The sequence below is a fragment of the Balaenoptera musculus genome, chromosome 1 (genome assembly GCF_009873245.2).
Source record: "Balaenoptera musculus isolate JJ_BM4_2016_0621 chromosome 1, mBalMus1.pri.v3, whole genome shotgun sequence".
Classification (NCBI taxonomy): domain Eukaryota; kingdom Metazoa; phylum Chordata; class Mammalia; order Artiodactyla; family Balaenopteridae; genus Balaenoptera; species Balaenoptera musculus.
The window spans coordinates 156,964,949-156,987,315 of NC_045785.1; the positions used below are offsets into that span (position 1 = coordinate 156,964,949).

The 22,367-nt window shown below is 36.2% G+C and overlaps 1 protein-coding gene across 5 annotated transcripts in view; it reads right to left on the reverse strand.

The window, feature by feature from the left end:
- Nucleotides 1-22,367, reverse strand: part of AKT3 (AKT serine/threonine kinase 3) — a 392,845-nt gene that overhangs the window by 164,906 nt on the left and 205,572 nt on the right. For all 5 annotated transcript variants that reach the window (XM_036863102.1, XM_036863094.1, XM_036863086.1 and 2 more), the window contains one exon: nucleotides 18,268-18,412. In XM_036863102.1, coding sequence (XP_036718997.1) covers nucleotides 18,268-18,412 — 145 coding nt within the window. The remainder of the gene's footprint in view (nucleotides 1-18,267; nucleotides 18,413-22,367) is intronic.

Below are 22,367 nucleotides of genomic sequence, written 5' to 3' on the forward strand. Positions count from 1 at the left end.
CTCAACAAAACACTAGCAAACAGAATCCAACAACACTTTCAAAAGGTCATGCACCATGATCAAGAGGGTTTTATTGCAGGGATGCAAGGATTCTTCAATATACGCAAATCAATCAAAGGGATACACCAATATTAACAAATTAAAGAAAAACCATATAATCATCAATAGATGCAGAACAAGCGTTTAACAAATTTCAACACCCATTTATGATAAAAATTCTCCAGAAAGTGAGCATACAAGGAACCTACCTCAACATAATAAAAGTCATATATAACAAATACACAGCAAACATCATTCTCAATGGTGAAAAACTGAAAGCATATCCTCTAAGGTCACAAACAAAACAAGGATGTCCACTCTCACCCCTATTATTCAACATAGTTCTGGAAGTCCTAGACACGGCAATCAGAGGAGAAAAAGAAATAAAAGGAATATAAATTGGAAAAGAAGAAGTAAAACTGTCACTGTTTGCAGATGATACGATCCTTTACATAGAAAATCCTAAAGATGCCACCAGAAAACTAGCAGAGCTAATCAGTGAATTGGGTAAAGTTGCAGGATACAAAAGTAATGCACAGAAATCTCTTGCATTCGTATACACTAAGAACAAAAGATCAGAAAAACAAATTAAGGAAACAATCACATTTACCATTGCAACAAAAAGAATAAAATACCTAAGGAGGCAAAAGACCTGTATTCCGAAAACCATAAAATACTTATGAAAGAAATCAAAGATGGCACGAACAAATGGAGAGATAAACCATGTTCCTCGATTGGAAGAATCAATATTATGAAAAGGACTATACTACCAAAAGTAATCTACAGGTTCAGTGCAATCTCCATCAAATTACCAAGGGCATTTTTCACAGAATTAGAACAAAATTTTTTACAACTTGTATGGAAACACAAAAGACCTTGAATAGCCAAAGCAATCTTCAGAAAGTAACACGGAGCTGAAGGAATCAGGCTCCCTGACTTCAGACTATACTACAAAGCCACAGTAAACAAGACAGTATGATACTAGCACAAAAACAGAAATATAGATCAATGGAACAGGATAGAAAGCCCAGAGATAAACCCACGCACATATGGTCACCTAATCTAAGACAAAGGAGGCAAGAATATAAGTCGGAGAAAAAACATCCTCTTCAATAAGTGGTGCTGGGAAAACTGGACAACTACGTATGAAAGAATGAAATCAGAACACTGCCTAACACCATGCACAAAAATAAACTCAAAATGGAATAAAGACCTAAATGTAAGACTGGACACTATAAAATTCTTAGAGGAAAACATAGGCAGAACACTTTCTGATATAAATCACAGCAAGATCTTTTATGACCCATCTCCTAGAGTAATGAAAATAAAAATAAGCAAATGTGACCTAATTAAACATAAAAGCTTTTGCACAGCAAAGGAAACAATAAACAAGAGGAAAAGACAACCTTCAGATTGTGAGAAAATATTTGCAAAAGAAGCGACAGACAAGGGATTAATCTCCAAAATATATAAACAGCTCATGCAGCTCAATAGACATTTCACCAAAGAAGACACACAGATGGCCAAGAGGCACATGAAAAGATGTTCAACAGCACTAATTATTAGAGAAATGCAAATCAACATCACAATGAGGCATCACCTCACACCGGTTCAGAATGGCCATCATCAAAAAATCTACAAACAATAAATGCTGGAGAGGTTGTGGAGAAAAAGGAACACTCTTGCACTGTTGGTGGGAATGTAAATTGATACGACCACTGTGGAGAACGGTACGGCGGTTCCTTAAAAAACTAAAAATAGAACTACCATATGACCCAGCAATCCCACTACTGGGCATATACCCAGAGAAAACCATAATTCAAAAAGTCACAGGGACTTACTTGGTGGCACAGTGGTTAAGAATCCACCTGACAATGCAGGGGACACAGGTTCGATCCCTGGTCCGGGAAGATCCCACATGCCGCAGAGCACTAAGCCTGTGTGCTGCAACTACTGAAGCCTGCGCACCTAGAGCTCATGCTCCGCAACAAAAGAAGCCACCTCAATGAGAAGCCTGTGTTACGCAACAAAGAGCAGCCTCTGCTCACCGCAACTAGAGATAGCCCATGCACAGCAATGAAGACCCAATGCAGCTAAATATAAATAAATAAAATAAATAAATTTATATAAAATAAGTCACATGTACCCTGCCGCACTATTTACAATAACCAGGACATGGAAACAACCTAAATATCCACCAACAGATGAAAACATAAAGATGTGGTACATATATATAATGGAATATTACTCAGCCAGGAAAAGAAATAAAATTGGGTCATTTGTAAAGATGTGGATGGACCTACCATCTGTCATACAGAGTGAAGTACGTCAGAAAGAGAAAAACAAATATTGTATATTAACACATATATGTGGAATCTAGAAAAGTGGTACAGATGAACTTATTTGCAGGGCAGGAATAGAGATGTAGATGTACAGAATGGACCTGTGGACACAGTGGGGGAAGGGGAGGGTTGGATGAATTGGAAGATTAGGTGTGACATAAATACACTACCACCTGTAAAATACAGACCTAGTGGGAACCTGCTGTATAGCACATGGAGTTCAGCTCGGTGGTCTGTGATGACCTAGATGGGTGCAATGGAGGTGGGGAGGGAGGTCCACGAGGGAGGGGATACATATATACATACAGCTGATTCACTTCATTGTACAGCAGAAACTAACACAACATTGTAAAGCAATTATATTCCAATTTTAAAAACTCATTAAAAAATAAAAAGGATCATACACCATGATCAAGTGGGATTTATCCCAGGGATGCAAGGATTCTTCAACATATGTAAATCAATCAATGTGATACAGAACATTAAGAAAATGAAGAATAAAAACCATATAATCATATCAATAGTGCAGAAAAGGCCTTTAACAAAATTCAACACCCATTTATGATCAAAACTCTCCAGTTATTGGGCATAGACGGAACATACCTCAACATAATAAACGCCATATACGACAACTACACAGCAAACATCATACTCAATGGTGAAAAACTGAACACATTTCCTCTAAGATGAGGAAAAAGACAAGGATGTGCACTCTTGCCACTTTTATTCAACATAGGTTTGGAAGTCCTAGCCAGGGAAATCAGAGAAGAAAAAGAAATAAAAGGAATCCAAACTGGAAAAGAAGAAGTAAAACTGTCACTGTTTGCATGATACTATGCATCAAAAATCCTAAAGATGCTACCAGAAAACTACTAGAACTCATGAATGAATTTGGTAAAGTTGCAGGACACAAAACTAACACACAGAAATCTGCTGCATTTCTATACACTAACAACAAAGATCAGAAAGAGATTTTAACAAAACAATCCCATTTACCATTGCATCAAAAAAGAATAAAATATCTAGGAATAAACCTACCTAAGGAGACAAAAGACATGTACTCTGAAAACTCTAAGACACTGATGAAAGAAATTGAAGACGTTGCAAACCACTGGAAAAAGAGACCATGTTCTTGGATTGGAAGAACCAATATGGTCAAAATGACTATACTGTCCAAGGCAATCTACAGATTCAATGTAATTCCTATCAAGTTATCAATGGCATTTTTCAAATAATTAGAACAGAAAAATTTTAAATTTGTATGGAAACACAAAAGACCCTGTATGGCCAAAACAATCCTGAGAAAGACAAACGGTGCTGGGAGAATCAGGCTATCTGACTACAGAGTATACTACAAAGCTACAGTCATCAAAACAGTATGGTACTGTCACAAAACACAGAAATATAGATCAATGGAACAGGATAGAAAGTACAGAGATAAACCACACACCTATGGTCACCTAATCTATGACAAAGGAGGCAAGAATACACAATGGAGGAATTCTTCAATAAGAGGCACTGGGAAAACTGGACAACTAGATGTAAAAGAATGAAATTAGAACATTCTCTAACACCATACACAAAAATAAATCCAAATGGATTAAAGACCTAAATGTAACACCAGATACTATAAAACTCTTAGAGAAAAACATAGGCAGAACACTCTCTGACATAAATGGCAGTAACGTCTTTTTTGATCCACCTCTGAAAGTAATGAAAATAAAAACAAAAATAAACAAATGTGATCTAAATAAACATAAAAGCTTTTGCACAGCAAAGGAAACCATAAACAAAACGAAAAGAAAACCCATAGAATGGGAGAAAATATGTACAAATGAAGCAATGGACAAGGGATTAATCTCCAAAATATACAAAGAGTTCATACAGCTCAGTATCAAAAAAACAAACCCATTTAAAAAATGGGCCAAAGGGCTTCCCTGGTGGCGTAGTGGTTGAGAATCTGCCTGCCAATGCAGGGGACACGGGTTCGCGCCCCGGTCTGGGAAGATCCCACATGCCGCGGAGCAACTAGGCCCGTGAGCCACAACTACTGAGCCTGCACGTCTGGAGCCTGTGCTCCGCAACAAGAGAGTCCGCGACAGTGAGAGGCCCGCGCACCGCGATGAAGAGTGGTCCCCGCTCGCCGCAACTAGAGAAAGCCCTAGCACAGAAATGATGACCCAACACAGCCAAAAATAAATAAATAAGTAAAAACTAAAAAAAAAAAAAAAAAAAAAAGGGCCAAAGATGTAAACAGATATTTCTCCAAAGAAGACATACAAATGACCAAGAGACACATGAAAAGTTGCTCAACATCACTTATTATTAGAGAAATGCAAACCAAAACTACAATGAGGTACCACCTCACACAGGTCACAATGGCCATCATCAAAAAAGCTAGAAAGAATAAATGCTGGAGAGGGTGTGGAGAAAACGGAACCCTCTTGCACTGTTGATGGGAAAGTAAATTGATACAGCCACTATGGAGAACAGTACGAAGATTCCTTAAAAAACTAAAAATAAAGCTACCATAGGATCCAGCAATCCCACTCCTGGGCATATACCCAGAGAAAACCATAATTCAAAAAGATACATGCACCTCAATGTTCACTGCATCACTATTTACAAGAGCCAGGACATGGAAGCAACCGAAATATCCATCAATGGAGGAATGGATAAGGAAGAGGTGGTATATACGTACAATGGACTATTACTCAGCCATAAGAAAGAATGAAACAATGCCATTTTCAGCGACATGGTTGGATCCAGAGTTTGTCATACTGAGTGAAGTAAGTCAGACAGAGAAAACAATATCATATGATATCACTTATATGTGGAATCTAAAGAAATGGTACAAATGAACCCATTTACAAAACAGAAGTTGAGTCACAGATGTCGAAAATAAACTTGTGGTTATCAGGGGGGAAAGGAGGGGAAGGGATAAATTGGGAGATTCGAATTTGACATATACATACCATATATATAGAACAGATAAATAGTAAGAACCTGATGAAGAGCACAGGGAACTCTATTCAGTACTTTATAATGACCTATATGGGAACAGGATCTAAAAAAGAGTGGATATATGTATATGCATAACTGACTCTGCTTTACAGCAGAAACTAACACAACATTGTAAATCAACTATACTCCAATTAAAAAAATGAAAAAAAATAAGAAGAATGAAAAACTGATGTAACCAAAAGCTGGTTCTTTGAGAAAGTCAATAAAATTGATACATCTCTAGCCAGATTATTCAGGAAAAGAAAGAAAGAGGATGCAAATAACCAATATCAGGAATGAGAGAGGTAAAATCATTACAGATTCTACAGATACTGGAAGGATCCCAAGGGAGTATTATAAACAACTTTATGTCCATAAAATCAACAACTTATATGAAGTGAACAAATTCCTTGAAAGGTTCAAACTCAAAGGTTACTCAAGAAGAAACAGATAACTTGAATATCCTATATCTATCAAGGAAATTGAATTTGTGGTCAAAAAGCTTTCAACAAGAAAACTCTAGGACCAGATGGTTCACTGGTGAATATGTCTGTAGATACATGTAAAAATTCTAAAAATTTTAGAAACGAATGCCTTCACTCCTTTTCAATAATATTTGCTATCTATAATCTTGGTAATTTTTCCAAATGTCAAGTTACACTGTCTTAATCATTCAGTAGCATCTCTAATTCAAAGAAAAGTAGCAAGAGATAGGGAAAATAACCAAGTATATTTATTAATTCAACTAAAAACCAAAGATGTCACTCTAAATATACAGAATAGAGTTAACAGAATTAGTGTTATTTGAACAAACAGTGGGTAATACTAAGTAATTTCATTTTCATTAATAGGTTTTTAAAAATCAAGTAATACTACATTACCACAAAGCCCTTTGTACTAGGTAGTCTCCAAAAATGGCGGACACTAATTCCTCCAGCCCCGACTCCCTGTATGTACATGCCATTCCTCCTATGAAGAAATGGAGTCAACTTTCCCTCTCCCTGGGCTGGCTTTGTGTCCAGCTTTAAACACAAAATACCATCAAAGTGATAGAGTGCCAGTTCCAGACTTAGCCTTTAAGTCTGGGAGCGTATGCTTTCTCCCTCTTGGAAAAGTTTCATTCTTAAAAGTCAGCTCTCATGCTGTAAGGAAGTCCAGGCTATCTGCTGGAGAGAAAGGCCATATGGAGAGGCCCTGGAATATGAGACATCACATGAAGAGAGAGCTCACTGGAGGAGAACCAAAAATCCAGACATGGGAGAAAGGCTTTCATGGATTTTCCAGCCCAGTCCACGTGCCAGCTGAATGCAGCTGCTTGAAAGGTCCAAGTGAGACCAGCAGAATTGCCCAGGCAAACCACAAAATCAGAAGAAATTATAAACTGTCATTGTTTTAAGATATTAAACTTGGGAACTTTACTTCATAGCAGTGAAGAACTGACAGACATTATTCTCATAACTAAGCCATAATGTTGTTTTTATTGCTCAAAGCTTCATTTCAACAGTACCCACCTAATTTTATATCTAAAAACACCAGAAAATGATACTTGCTGTGTCCCATTACTAAATATCATATAAACTGAAACTGAATTCTGGGGATAAAAATTAGAAAATAAGCTGTAAATTGCTTTATGACATTTTCACATGAAAAGAAATATATAATAATGAAATACTACTATATTCTTTAAGGATTGTAATTCTTAGGGACAAGGAGGTTTTAAAAAAGGATGACAGCCTTAATGCTAAATTTCATAGCTTTTATCAGTATGTCAATCTTAAAAAAAAAGAGGAATTTACATGGAAACATATTACTAACAAAAATTCACATTACTATATAAAATTTATATTACTATATGATAAAATCAGAAACATTTATCATATCTATTTTGATAAAACTTCGGAAAATTTAAAAAGTATCTTTGATACCAAATGTTCATCTTCAGTGTGGTATACACGGTGATTATCTAGTCTTTACAAATGAAATGTAAACTATTTTCCTCTTTTGGATGGTGTTAAGGGAAAAGATACAAAAAGATTTTAATTAAAAATAAGAGCATAACATACTATTTACAATAGCCAAGATATAGAAGCAAACTAAGTGTCCATCAACACATGAATGGATAAAGATATGATACACACACACACACACACAATGGAATATTATTCAGCCATTAAAAAAGAACGAAATAATGCCATTTGCAACAACGTGGATGGACCTAGAGATTATCAGACTAAGTGAAGGTAAGTCAGAGAAAGACAACTATTACATCACTTATATGTGGAAACTTTTTAAAAAGTACAAATGAATTATTTCCCAAACAGAAACAGACTCACAGACATAGCAAACAATCTTATGGTTACCAAAGGGGAAACCAACACAAATTGTAAATCAACTAACACAATACTGTATATCAACTACACTTCAATAAAAAAATTTTAAAAATAAGGGCTGAAACTAGTGCAATATTGTAAATCAACAATATTTCAATTAAAAAAAATTTTTTAAATAAGAGCATGACACTCTCTAGAAAAATTAACCCTCTAAAACCCAAACCTAAGAATTTATTAGGGAAATATTTTACAGAGTTATACTCTTTCTTTTACATAATCTCTAACATATCAATGTGGCTGTTTTACATTAAGAGATGCATGTGCATATAAAAAAAGTGCTTAATAAGTATATTCAAATCACACACACTAGAATGTAAGAAAAATATTGTCTAGCCCCAAAATTACGTTACAAATATTTATATAGAATTGAAGAGGAATACAAGGGAAAAAAATACAATGGTTTTAGCATATTTGGTCAAAAAAGATTAATTCCACATATATTTACAATGTAAGAGATAAACCAAATAAGGCCCATGGAGTGAAAAGGAGGCTTTCAAGAAGTTCACCTCTCTGCCCGCTTCCTCTAGTGCTTTTGCCCAAGGAAGGGGAAGCTCTAATCTTATCAGTCAACTTCTACAACACTGATTATGCTGCTCCTCCTGCTGGGTAGGAAGTGAGAGATCACTTGATTTCAGCAGGTCTGTTCTTTTATTCCTCTCCTTCTCTGTATACTAGCCATTGTTATCAGTTATGGTAGTCAGGCATTAAGTAAGAAAATTCCAAGAACTGGAATCAGACAAAATGGGAATATAGGAGGTACTGATTATACTTCTTACCTAAGTCATGAGATGATAAACAGCTGTCCCAGAGAGGCCTATATTGGTTACTTGAAAACGAAACAGAATTTTTATTCCCATCTGACTGTTAATCCTTTTATGCTGTGCTGCTTCACGTACGTGACAGGTTATAGATAATGGCAGCTTGGCAGACCAAGATTAAGCATGCCTGTGCCCTCTAATCCAGCAGACTCCAACCTTTTTGGCACCAGGGATCGGTTTCGTGGAAGACAATTTTAACTTGGACTGGGGGTGGGAGGGATGGTTCAGGCGGTAATGCAAGCGATGGGGAGCAATGGGGAGCGACTCATGAAGCTTCGCTCGCTCACCTCCTGCTGTGCGGCCCGGCGGGGGGTGGGGGTGTGTGGATGGGGGGGTTGGGGACCCTTGCTCTAATCAAATTCCTTTGAAAAATCATCTTTTAATTTAAACAAAGATCAGCACTTGAATCTGGTTGCAAGGGCTTTGCCTCTTCTCTCCGGCACCAGTATCCATCCCTCTCCAAGAGTTTCAAGCTGCAGAGCAGACACTACGGCAATACTCTTACCACATCTGTCTGATCCAGGTAGCAGAGAGCAGTTAAGACAATTCTCAGCATAGCTACCATAATCAGTAGGTATTCTCTTTATCCTACTGCCCATTTGTCAAAAAGTGAACAAAGAAGAAAATATATTCTGTAAATTATGAGGATATTCATTTTTTAAAAACATCTTTATTGGAGTATAATTGCTTTACAATGGTGTGTTAGTTTCTGCTATATAACAAAGTGAATCAGCTTTACCTAAACATATATCCCCATATCTCCTCCCTCTTGTGTCTCCCTCCCGCCCTCCCTATGACCCCCCCCAAGTGGACACAAAGCACCGAGCTGATCTCCCTGTGCTATGCGGCTGCTTCCCACTACCTAGCTATTTTACATTTGGTACTGTATATATGTCCATGCCACTCTCTCATTCGTCCCAGCTTACCCTTCCCCTTCCCCATGTCCTCAAGCCCATTCTCTACATCCGTGTCTTTATTCCTTCCTGTCCTGCTCCTAGGTTATATAGAACCTTTTTTTTTTTTTTAGATTCCATATACATGTGTTAGCATATGGTATTTGTTTTTCTTCTTCTCTCTTACTTCACTCTGTGTGACAGATTCTAGGTCCATCCCCCTCACTACAAATAACTCAATTTCGTTTCTTTTTATGGCTAGGTAATATTCCATTGTATATATGTGCCACATCTTCTTTATCCATTCAACTGTTGATGGACACTTAGGTTGCTTTCATGTCTTGGCTATTGTAAATAGAGCTGCAATGAACATTGTGGTACATGACTCTTTTTGAATTATGGTGTTCTCAGGGTATATGCCCAGTAGTGGGATTGCTGGGTCAAATGGTAGTTCTATTTTTAGTTTTTTAAGGAACCTCCATACTGTTCACCATACTGGCTCTATCAATTTACATTCCCACCAGCAGTGCAGAACGGTTCCCTTTCCTCCACACCCTCACCCTCTCCAGCATTCACTATTTGTAGATTTTTTGATGATGGCCATTCTGACTACTGTAAGGTGATGCCTCAATGTGATTTTGATTTGCATTTCCCTAATGATTAGTGATATTGAGAATCCTTTCATGTGTTTGCTGGCAATCTGTATATCTCCTTTGGAGAAATGTCTATTTAGGTCTTCTGCCCATTTTTGGATTGGGTTGTTTGTTTTTTTGATATTGAGCTGCCTGTGTATTTTGGAGATTAATCCTTTATCAGTTGCTTCGTTTGCAAATATTTTCTCCCATTCTGAGGGTTGTCTTTTGGTCTTGTTTCTGATTTCCTTTGCTGTGCAAAAGTTTTAAGTTTCATTAGGTCCCGTTTATTTTTGTTTTTATTTCCATTTCTCTGGAAGGTGGGTCAAAAAGGATCTTGCTGTGATGTATGTCTTAGAGTGTTCTGCCTGTTTTCCTCTAAGAGTTTGATAGTGTCCGGGCTTACATTTAGGTCTTTAATCCATTTTGAGGTCATTTTTGTGTAAGGTATTAGGGAGTGTTCTAATTTCATTCTTTTACATGTACCTGTCCAGTTTTCCCAGCGCCACTTATTGAAGAGGCTGTCTTTTCTCCACTGTATATTCTTACCTCCTTTATCAAGATAAGGTGACCATATGTGTGTTGGTTTATCTCTGGGCTTTCTCTCCTGTTCCATTGATGTATATTTCTGTTTTTGTGCCAGTACCATACTGTCTTGATTATTGTAACTTTGTAGTAGAGTCTGAAGTCAGGGAACCTGATTCCTCCAGCTCCATGTTTCTTTCTCAAGATTGCTTTGGCTATTTGGGGTCTTGTGTTTCCATACAAATTGTGAAATGTTTTGTACTAGTTCTGTGAAAAATGCCATTCATAGTTTGATAGGGATTGTACTGAATCTGTAGACTGCTTTGGGTAGTATAGTCATTTTCACAATGTTGATTCTTCCAATCCAAGAACATGGTATATCTCTCCATCTATTTGTATTTAATTTATTTCATCAGTGTCTTATAGTTTTCTGCATACAGGTCTTTTGTCTCCTTAGGTAGGTTTATTCCTAGGTATTTTATTCTTTTTGTTGCAGTGGTAAATGGGAGTGTTTCCTTAATTTCTCCTTCATATTTTTCATCATTAGTGTATAGGAATGCAAGAGATTTCTGTGCATTAATTTTATATCCTGCTACTTTACCAAATTCATTGATTAGCTCTAGTAGTTTTTTGGTAGCATCTCTGAGATTTTCTATGTATAGTATCATGTCATCTGCAAACAGTGACAGTTTTACTTCTTCTTTTCTGATTTGGATTCATTTTTTTTTCTTCTCTGATTGCTGTGGCTAAAACTTCCAAAACTATGTTGAATAACAGTGGTGAGAGTGGGCAACCTTGTCTTGTTCTAGATCTTAGTGGAAATGGTTTCAGTTTTTCACCAGTGAGAACGAAGTTGGCTGTGGCATATATGGCCTTTATTATGTTGAGGTAAGTTCCCTTTATGCTCACTTTCTGGAGAGTTTTTATCAGAAATCGGTGTTGAATTTTGTCAAAAGCTTTTTCTTAGGAAAGCTTTTATCGAGATGATCATATGGTTTTTCTCCTTCAATTTGTTAATATGGTTTATCACATTGATTGATTTGTGTATATTGAAAAATCCTTGCATTCCTGGGATAAACCCCACTTGATCATGGTGTATGATCCTTTTAATGTGCTGTTGGATTCTGTTTGCTAGTATTTTGTTGAGGATTTTTGCATCTATGTTCATCAGTGATACTGGTCTGTAGTTTCCTTTTCTTGTGACATCTTTGTCTGGTTTTGCTATCAGGGTGATGGTGGCCTCATAGGATGAGTTTGGGAGTGTTCCTCCCTCTGCTATATTTTGGAAGAGTTTGAGAAGGATAGGTGTTAGCTCTTCTCTAAATGTTTGATAGAATTCGCCTGTGAAGCCATCTGGTCCTGGGCTTTTGTTTGTTGGAAGATTTTTAAATCACAGTTTCAATTTCAGTGCTTGTGATTGGTTGTTCCTTTTTTCTATTTCTTCCTGGTTCAGTCTCGGAAGGTTGTGCTTTTCTAAGAATTTGTCCACTTTTTCCAGGTTGTCCATTTTACTGGTATATAGTTGCTTGTAGTGATCCCTCATGATCCTTTGTATTTCTGCTGTGTCAGTTGTTACTTCTCCTGTTTCGTTTCTAATGCTATTGATTTGAGTCTTTTCCCTTTTTTTCTTGATGAGTCTGGCTAATGGTTTACCAATTTTGTTTATCTTCTCAAAGAACCAGCTCTTAGTTTTTTTGATCTTAGCTATTGTTTCCTTCATTTCTTTTTCATTTATTTCTGATCTGATCTTTATGATTTCTTTCCTTCTGCTAACTTTGGGGGTTTTTTGTTCTTCTTTCTCTAACTGCTTCAGGTGTAAGGTTAGGTTGTTTATTTGAGATGTTTCTTGTTTCTTGAGGTAGGTGTTGCTATAAACTTCCCTCTTAGCACTGCTTTTGCTGCATCCCATAGGTTTTGGGTCGTCGTGTTTTCATTGTCATTTGTTTCTAGGTATTTTTTGATTTCCTCTTTGACTTCTTCAGTGATGTCTTGGTTATTTAGTAGTATTGTTTAGCCTCCATGTATTTGTATTTTTCACAGATTTTTTCCTATAATTGATATCTAGTCTCATAGCGTTGTGGTCAGAAAAGATACTTGATATGATTTCAATTTTCTTGAATTTGCCAAGGCTTGATTTGTGACCAAGATATGATCTATCCTGGAGAATGTTCCATGAACACTTGAGAAGAAAGTGTATTCTGTTGTTTTTGGATGGAATGTCCTGTGAACTTCAATTAAATCCATCTTGTTTAATGTATCATTTAAAGCTTGTGTTTCCTTATTTATTTGTATTTTGGATGATCTGTCCATTGGTGAAAGTGGGGTGTTAAACTCCCCTACTGTGATTGTGTTACTGTCAATTTCCTCTTTTATGGCTGTTAGCATTTGCCTTATGTATTGAGGTGCTCCTATGTTGGGTGCATAAAGATTTACAATTGCTATATCTTCTTCTTGGATTGATCCCTTGATCATTATGTAGTGTCCCTATTTGTCTCTTGTAATAGTCTTTACTTTAAAGTCTATTTTGTCTGATATGAAAATTGCTACTCCAGCTTTCTTCTGATTTCCATTTGCATGGAATATCTTTTTCCATCCCCTCGCTTTCAGTCTGTATGTGCCCCTAGGTCTGAGGTGAGTTTCTTGTAGACAGCATATATACAGGTATTGTTTTTGTATGCATTGAGCCCGTCTATGTCTTTTGGTTGGAGCATTTAATTCATTTATATTTAAGGTAGTTATCGATATGTATGTTCCTATTACCATTTTCTTAATTGTTTTGGGTTTGTTATTGTAGGTCTTTTCCTTCTCTTGTGTTTCCTGCCTAGAGAAGTTCCTTTAGCATTTGTTTTGTTTTGTTTTTTTAAATTAACTAATTAATTAATTTATTTTTTTGGCTGTGTTGGGTCTTCGTTTCTGTGCGAGGGCTCTCTCTAGTTGCGGCAAGCGGGGGGCACTCTTCATCGTGGTGCACGGGCCTCTCACTATCGCGCCCTCTCTTGTTGCGTAGAATAGGCTCCAGACGCACAGGCTCAGTAACTGTGGCTCACGGCCCTAGTTGCTCCGCGGCATGTGGGATTCTCCCGGACGGGCTCGAACCCATGTCCCCTGCATTGGCAGGCAGATTCTCAACCACTGCGCCACCAGGGAAGCCCCAGCATTTGTTTTAAAGCTGGGTTGGTGGTGCTGAATTATCTTAGCTTTTGCTTGTTTGTAAAGGTTTTAATTTCTCTGTCAAATCTGAATGAGATCCTTGCTGGAAGAGTAATCTTGGTTGTAGGTTTTTCCCTTTCATCAGTTTAAATATGTCCTGCTACTCCCTTCTGGCTTGCAGCGTTTCTGCTGAAAGATCAGCTGTTGACCTTGTGGGGATTCCCTTGTATGTTATTCGTTGTTTTTCCTTTGCTGCTTTTAATATTTTTTCTTTTTATTTAATTTTTGATAGTTTGATTAATATGTGTCTTGGCGTGTTTCTCCTTGGATTTATCCTGTATGGGACTCTCTGTGCTTCCTGGACTTGTTTGACTACTTCCTTTCCCATATTAGGGAAGTTGTCAACTATAATCTCTTCAAATATTTTCTCAGTCCCTTTCTTTTTCTCTTCTTCTTCTGGGACCCCTATAATTCAAATGTTGGTGCATTTAATGTTGTCCAAGGGGTCTCTGAGACTGTCCTCAATTCTTTTCATTCTTTTTTCTTTATTCTGCTCTGCAGCAGTTATTTCCACTATTTTATCTTCCAGGTCACTTATCCATTCTTCTGCCTCAGTTATTCTGCTATTGATTCCTTTAGTTCTTCTAGGTCCTTGTTAAACGTTTCTTGTATTTTTTCCATTCTATTTCCAAGATTTTGGATCATCTTTACTATCATTCCTCTGAATTCTTTTTCAGGTAGACTTCCTATTTCCCCTTCATTTGTCTGGTCTGGTGGGTTTCTACCTTACTCCTTCATCTGCTGTGTGTTTCTCTGTCTTCTCATTTTGCTTAACTTACTGTATTGGGGTCTCCTTTTTTCAGGCTGCAGGTTCATAGTTCCTGTTGTTTTTGGTGTCTGCCCCCAGTGGCTAAGGTTGTTTCAGTGGGTTGTGTAGGCTTCCTGGTAGAGGGGACTGGTGTCTCTGTTTTGGTGGATGAGGCTGGACCTTGTCTTTCTGGTGGGCAGGACCACGTCCAGTGGTGTGTTTTGGGGTGTCTGTGACGTTATTATTATTTTAGGCAGCCTTCCTGCTAATGGGTGAGGTTGTGTTCCTGTCTTGCTAGTTGTTTGACATAGGGTGTCCAGCACTGTAGCTTGCTGGTTGTTGAGTGTAGCTGGCTCTTCACGTTGAGATGGAGATCTCTGAGAGAGCTTTCGCCATTTGATATTACATGGGGCCGGGAGGTCTCCGGTGGACCAATGTCCTGAACTCGGCTCTCCCACCTCAGAGGCTCAGGCCTGACACCTGGCCGGAGCACCAAGCCCCTGTTAGCCAAACGGCCAGGTATGTGGGGAGTTTCTTGCCTTTTGGGAAGTCTGAGGTCTTCTGCCAGCGTTCAGTCGGTGTTCTGTAGGAGCTGTTCGTCATGTAAATGTATTTTTGATGTATTCGTGGGGAGGAAGGTGATCTCCATGCCTTACTCCTCTGCCATCTTGAAGCTATCTCTCAGAGAAGGATATTCTTATCTGAAAATATTTGTGTTTACAATCTAAAATTAAAAATAATCTGAACTTGTACAATTCTTTTTATAACTGACATTCATAAAGGATATATAGCTGACTCTTGAACAACATGGGTTTGAGCTCTGTGGATCCATTTACATGTGGATTTTTTTCTACTGATTTTTTGTGATCCACTGTTGGTTGAATCCTCAAATGAAGAATCACAGATAAAAAACAAGAGTGTATATGGAAGAAATGTTGCATCAGAGGAACCACAGATAGGGAGAACTGGGACACAGAGGGCCGACTATAATTTATAGGCAGATTTTTAACTGTGCAGAGGGCGGCTCACCAAGCCTCTGTGTTGTTCATGTGTCAACTGTAGTTTTAGAGTCATCTTAAGGAAGTGATAGTAATATTTCACCCTTTTGAACCAAGTTATTACGATTGTTATAGCATAGTTAGTGGTACAAATGTTCTTTTTCTGTACTCTTTGTTATTTCAAACTATTTTATACTATTTCATTTTAAATAAAATTTAAAAATTACAATGGAAATAAGATATAGGCTAAATAAGACAATGGACCCCCACCCCCCAAATTCAAAATACTTCTATCAATTTTTCATTTTGGAGACTTAGTTTCAACAAGAGAATTCTAGGAGACTCCACTTTAAAAATATGTGAATGTTTAGTTATCTTTATGTGGATAAAGAAGAATACTAGCTAATAATAGCTAATATTCATTGAGCACTTAGTATATACACACTTCACATATATTCCAAACTATATTTTAATCCTCACAACTCTATGAGGTAAGTACCACTGTTATCTTCCTTTTATAGATGAAGGGACTAAAGGACAGAAGGATTAAGGGACTTTCCCCACAATTACACACATTGTAGACCCAGGACATGAACTCAAGCAGTAGGACAACAGAAACCTCACTTTCTACCAGTATTCTATAATATTAAAATTCTACTGATCTTTCCAAGAGTGCTCTAATATAAAATGAAATTAACTAATATTCAAGCACTGTGTAAATGCAACAATTTGACATACTATTTTGAGAAACAGAGTACAAATATAAGAGAGCCTATCCGTATAATTTTGTTTCTAATATAGCTTGGTTATGTTATGACTATAACAATTATAGAGATTATAGAAGCTCAAGATATGTGAATCAATAAAAAGTAGACTGCATACTGAAGTTGCATAGTGTGTAAAGTCATTATATGCTTGAACAAGATATTTAACTTCTTTAAATATCAGAGGACTCAACTGTAAAATGGGATAACAGTACCTACCTCATATGATTCCTATGAGGATCAAATGAGATAACACATATAAAAGTACTGCTCAGAGCCTAGCACAAAATAAGCATATAATAAATCTTTATAAGTGATAATTAGTGAAGGTGATAAATTCTAAGATAATCAACACTGGTAACAAAACAGGAAAACGTATTATGCTTTAATAATCATTTACAACCAGCCTTAACAGAAAAAGAAGGATCTTCCATAGTTTTCCATTTTTATATCTTTCAAAATGGTTGTCTCTCTTCATTCAAAGTTCTTCTGCAAATTTTCATATTCATTTCCAAAATTCTTACATCTATCAGTAACAGTATTTCTAGTTAGAGTGTTATAAACTTCCCACGTTCAACCTCTACCTGCCTAAATAGCATCTTACTATTAATCTTTGTTATTAAGAAGTTCTACAGCAGTCTAGCTTGTTACTGAACAAGGTAGTTTATTACTCAAAGGGTGAGAATAATCAGGATATGACTTTAAATTTATAAGCATAGTCAAATTTCAAATTAATTGTGTACATGTGCACATACATGAGCAAAAGAAGCTTTTTTCTCTCTGAGAAGGTGGGTAAAGCTAGATTGTATTTTTCTCTTTGCAATAACTGAGGAACAAGGGCAGAGCATTGTTAAGGTGATTCAAAAGAAAACAGAGATACAATTCAACTAACAAATAGAGGATTAGTCTTCAAGGAAGACATACAGGTTCTCAGACATTTGGCCAAGATCAAGTATAGAATATTATTCTAATTAGAATAGAAATTTCTGGTAAGGAAAGGACGATTAACTAAATCTAAGTTGTAACTGTAAAGCTCAGCAAGTTCACATGGTTAGCACATAGGAAAAAGAGGATTTGAACTCAGGCAGTCTAACTCCAAAGAGTTCTTAATCACTGTGTTAATACCAAATTACATGGATCATTACCTTAAGAATTAGCATTTTCCTACCTGAAGATTAATTTAAAATCTATTATAACAAATATATTCCAACATTAAAAATGGCATGTTCATCTATTTTGAATACTTTTACCCTTAATCTTAAAATACCACTTTTTACACAGGGAGTTGCTTTGCAATTTTCTACAGCAATGAAAAACATAATTTACAATTCTCATAAATATATAAATTGGCGATTATTATTCTGGAGCACTGAGGGAAGAAAAAATCTGTTTCCCTCATTGGCTCAGAAGCAGCCACTAAAATAAAAAGCTATAATTTCCAAGATTGTTCGCTTTCCTGCTGACATTAGTGAGGCTGGGGCACCAAGCAGGAAGTATACCAGAGCCATTTCACCTTCTGCTTTCAGGAGAACACAGAATGCCAAATAGAAAAGGACCATATTAGGGAAAACACTTTATTTCCAAGTTTCTAAAATAGTATTAAAAACAATAAGGGAAAAATGCAAATTATAAAGTAGTATGACGGCACATCAATCACAACTTCCTAACAAGCCCTTTCAGCATTCAGTGGTAATTGCTGAAACACTGAAATAAAGTGATGTTTCAATTATTTGGTTTTAAACAATGACAGGTTTAAGATTCACCTGATTAAAAACCATCCACACCAATATAATAGCATATCATAAGATAATTGGCTAACAGTTTTTGCAAATGGCAGTTGTTAACATAATTCTTCTACACATATAAATGTTGTGCTGAGGAGGGGAGTAAGATGTTCTTTTCTACCTTTCTTTTATGATGGGTTGTAGAAGCATCCATCTCTTCCTCTCCTATATTATCAATTTGTGAAGTTGGACTACAATTCATTCTCTCCTCTTCTTGCCTCTGGAGTCTGTCTGCTACAGCCTGGATAGCTTCTGTCCATTCTTCCCTACAAAAACAAGAAAAAATTCCCATTAATAAAGAATCATAATGATGCAAATATTTCTCTTTTATAAAATATAAAATCAACACAAAGTCTATTCCAGAGTAATACATAAGCCCCATCTTTACTTCAAGATATACTAGCATTTATTTGGAGGTATATTAACAAAGAAGAAGGAGGAGGAGGAGGAGGAGGAGGAGGAGGGGAAGGAGAAGGGGAGAAGGAGAAGACGATTTTAAGAAAACTGACTAAAAATCCTTTTAAAGTATGATTAAATTTTAATTATCTGCACATATCTTATCTATAAAGTATACAGACCCCCAAAAGTTTGCCACACTTTTCAAATGTATTGTTTAGCCATTGTAAGTCCATCACTGACATACTCAGTTTCTTTATTATGGTCCAACAGATGTTCCAAGAAAAAGCTTTCAAAGGCAAAAACTGGACCCAGATCATAGGTAAGTTTCTGTTTTAAAAAACGATAGGCACAGTTTGTAGCTTAAATAATAAGTCTCAGGAGCAGTAGTATGAAGCTTTTACTTTTTGACACTTGTGCTATCAGATAAAGTATCATTTATTTCCATATAAATAAAATCAGTTTGCAGATTTCTTAAGACAAAGTCTGTTGGAATTGCATTAAATCTGTAGGTCAATCTGGAGGAAATTGCCATCTTAATAAATTAAGTCTTCCAATCCATGAACATGGTATAGCTCTCCATTTATTTACGTCTTCAATTTTCCAATGCAGTGTTTTGTAATTTTCTGTGAAAACATCTTGTAAATCTTTAATTGAATTTATTTCTAAGTATTCTTTTATGCTATTATGGAAGTTTAAATTTTTTTTTCATTTTCTAATTTTTCTTGCTTGTATTTAGAAATACAATTGCTTTTTCTATGTTGACCTTTTATTCTATAGCCTTAATAAATTCATTTACTATTTCTAACAGCTTTTATTTTTCTGGATTTTCTACAAATACTACCATACTGTCTACAAACAAGAGCAATTTACGTCTTCCTTTCCAGTGTGTTTCCTTTTATTTCTTTTTCTTGCCTTATAATGCACTAGAACAGACCATCAGTACAATGTTAAATAAAAGTGGTGAGAGCAGACATTCTTACTTTGTTCCAGATGTTAAGAGAGAAAATATCAAGCCTTTTACCTTTGAGTATTATGTAAGCTGTAGTTTGTAGATACCCTTAATCAAGTTGAGTAAGTTCCCTTGCATTCCTAGCCAGCTGAGTGTTTTTGTTATGAAAGAGTGTTGAATTTTTTCAAATGCTTCTTCTGCACCTGTTGAAATGACCAGGTAGTTTTCTTTTATCCTATTAATACAGTGAAATTAGTTGAATGATTTTCAGATGTTAATACAACTGAATTCTAGTATAAACTCCATTTAGTCATAATGTATTCACCTTTTTCTTGCATATTTTTTGAATTTGATTTGTCAAACTTTTGTTAAGAAATTTTGCATTGACTATAGTCACAAGTATATTGGGCTACTTCTTTCTTGTTTTTAAATCAATATTTTTAGTGAACTATAGTTGATTTACAATGCGAAGTTTGCTGTACAGCAAAGTAATACAGTTAAATATATATACATGCTTTTTTTTAATGTATTCTTTTCCATTATGGTTTATGATAGGATATTGAACATAGTTCCCTGTGCTATATAGTAGGACTTTGTTGTTTCTCCATTCTATATATAAAAGCTGACATCTGCTAACCCCAACCTGCCATTCTATCGCTCCCCCAACTCCCTCCCCCTTGGCAACCACCAGTCTGTTCTCTAGGTCTAAGATTCTGTTTTTGTTTCATAGATAGGCTCATTTGTGTCATATTTTAGATTCCACATATAAGCGATATCATATTTTGTCTTTCTCTTTCTGACTTACTTCACTTAGTATGATAGTCTCTAGTTGCATCCATGTTGCTGCAAATGGCATTATTTCGTTCTTTTTCGTGGCTGAGTAGTATTCCATTGTATATATGTACCACATCTTTATTCATTCATCTGTCGATGGACATTTAGGTTGTTTCTATGTCTTAGCTATTGTGAATAGAGCTGCTATGAACATAGGGGCACATGGCTTTCTGAATTATACTTTTGCATGAATATATGTCCAGGAGTGGGATTGCTGGATCATATGCTAATTCTGTTTTTAGATTTCTGAGATACCTTCATGCCGTTTTCCACAGTGGCTGCACCAACTTACATTCCCACCAACAATGTAGGAGGGTTCCCTTTCCTCCACACCCTCTCCAGCATTTGTTATTTGTAACTTTTTAATGATGGACATTCTGACTGGTGTGAGGTGGTACCTCATTGTAGTTTTGATTTGCATTTCTCTAATAATTAGCAATGTTGAGCATCTTTTCACATGCCTATTGGTCATCTGTATTTGTTCTTTGGAGAAATGTCTATTTACGTCTTCTGCTCATTATTTGACTAGGCTGTTTGTTTTGTTGTTGTTATGAGCTATTTGTATATTTTGGAAATTAAGCTCTTGTTGGTTGCAATATTTGCAAATATTTTCTCCCATTCTTGTAGGTTGTCTTTTCATTTTGTTTATCATTTCCTATGCTATGCAAAAGCTTGTAAGTTTGATTAGGTCTCATTTGTTTATTTTTGTTTTTATTTCTATTGCCTTAGGAGACTGACCTAAGAAAACAATGTTAAGATTTATGTCAGAGAATGTTTAGCCTATGATCTCTCCTAGGAGTTTTATGGTGTCATTTCTTATGTTTAAGTCTTTAAGCCATTTTGAGTTTATTTTTGTGTATGGTGAGAGGCTGTGTTCTAATTTCATTGATTTATATGTGGCTGGCCAACTTTCACAACACCACTTGCTGAAGAGACTGTCTTTTCCCTGTTGTATATTCTTGCCCCCTTTGTTGAAGATTAATTGACAATTGGTGTGTGGGTTTATTTCTGGGCTCTCTGTACTGTTCCATTGATCCATATGTCTGATTTTACGCCAATATCACACTGTTTTGATAATTGTAGCTTTGTAGTATTGTCTGAAGTCTGGGAGGGTTATGCCTCCTGCTTTGTTCTTTTTCTTCAGAATTGCTTTGGTCATTCTGGGTCTTTTATGGTTCCATATGAATTTTAGGATTATTTGTCCTAGTTCTGTGAAAAATGTCATGGGTAATTTGATAGGGATTGCATTAAATCTGTAGATTGCTTTGGATAGTATAGCCATTTTAACAATATTAATTCTTCCAATCCAAGAGCATGGGATATCTTTCCATTTCTTTGAATTATCTTCAATTTCCTTTATTAATGTTTTGTAGTTTTCAGTGTATAAGTCTTTCACCTCCTTGATCAAATTTATTCATAAGTATTTTATTTTGGGGGGTGCAATTTTTAAAGGTATTGTTTTTTTTACATTCCCTGATAGTTCATCATTGGTGAAAAGAAATGCAACCAATTTCTGTATGTTAATCTTGTATCCTGCTACCTTGTTGAATTCGTTTATCATTTCTAGTAGTTTTTATGTGAAGTCTTTAGGGTTTTGTATATATAGTATATTATCATCTGCATATAATAACAATTTGACCTCTTCCCTTCCAGTTTGGATACCTTTAATTTCTTCTTCTTGTTTGACTGCCGTGGTTAGGACTTCCAATACTATGTTGAATAGAAGAGGTGAGAGTGGGTATCCTTGTCTTGCTCCAGATTTTAGCAGGAAAGCTTTCAGCTTTTCACCTCTATTATATTGGCTGTAGGTCTGTCATGAATAACTTTTATTATCTTGAGATATGTTCCCTCTATACCCACTTTTGTAAGAGTTTTAATCATGAATACATGTTGAATTTTGTTAAATGCTTTTTCTGCATCTATTGAGATGATCATGTGGTTTTTGGCTTTTGCTTATGTGGTGTACCACATTGACTGATTTGTGTATGTTGAACCATCCTTGTGAACTTGGGATGAATCCCAAATGGTTATGGTGTATG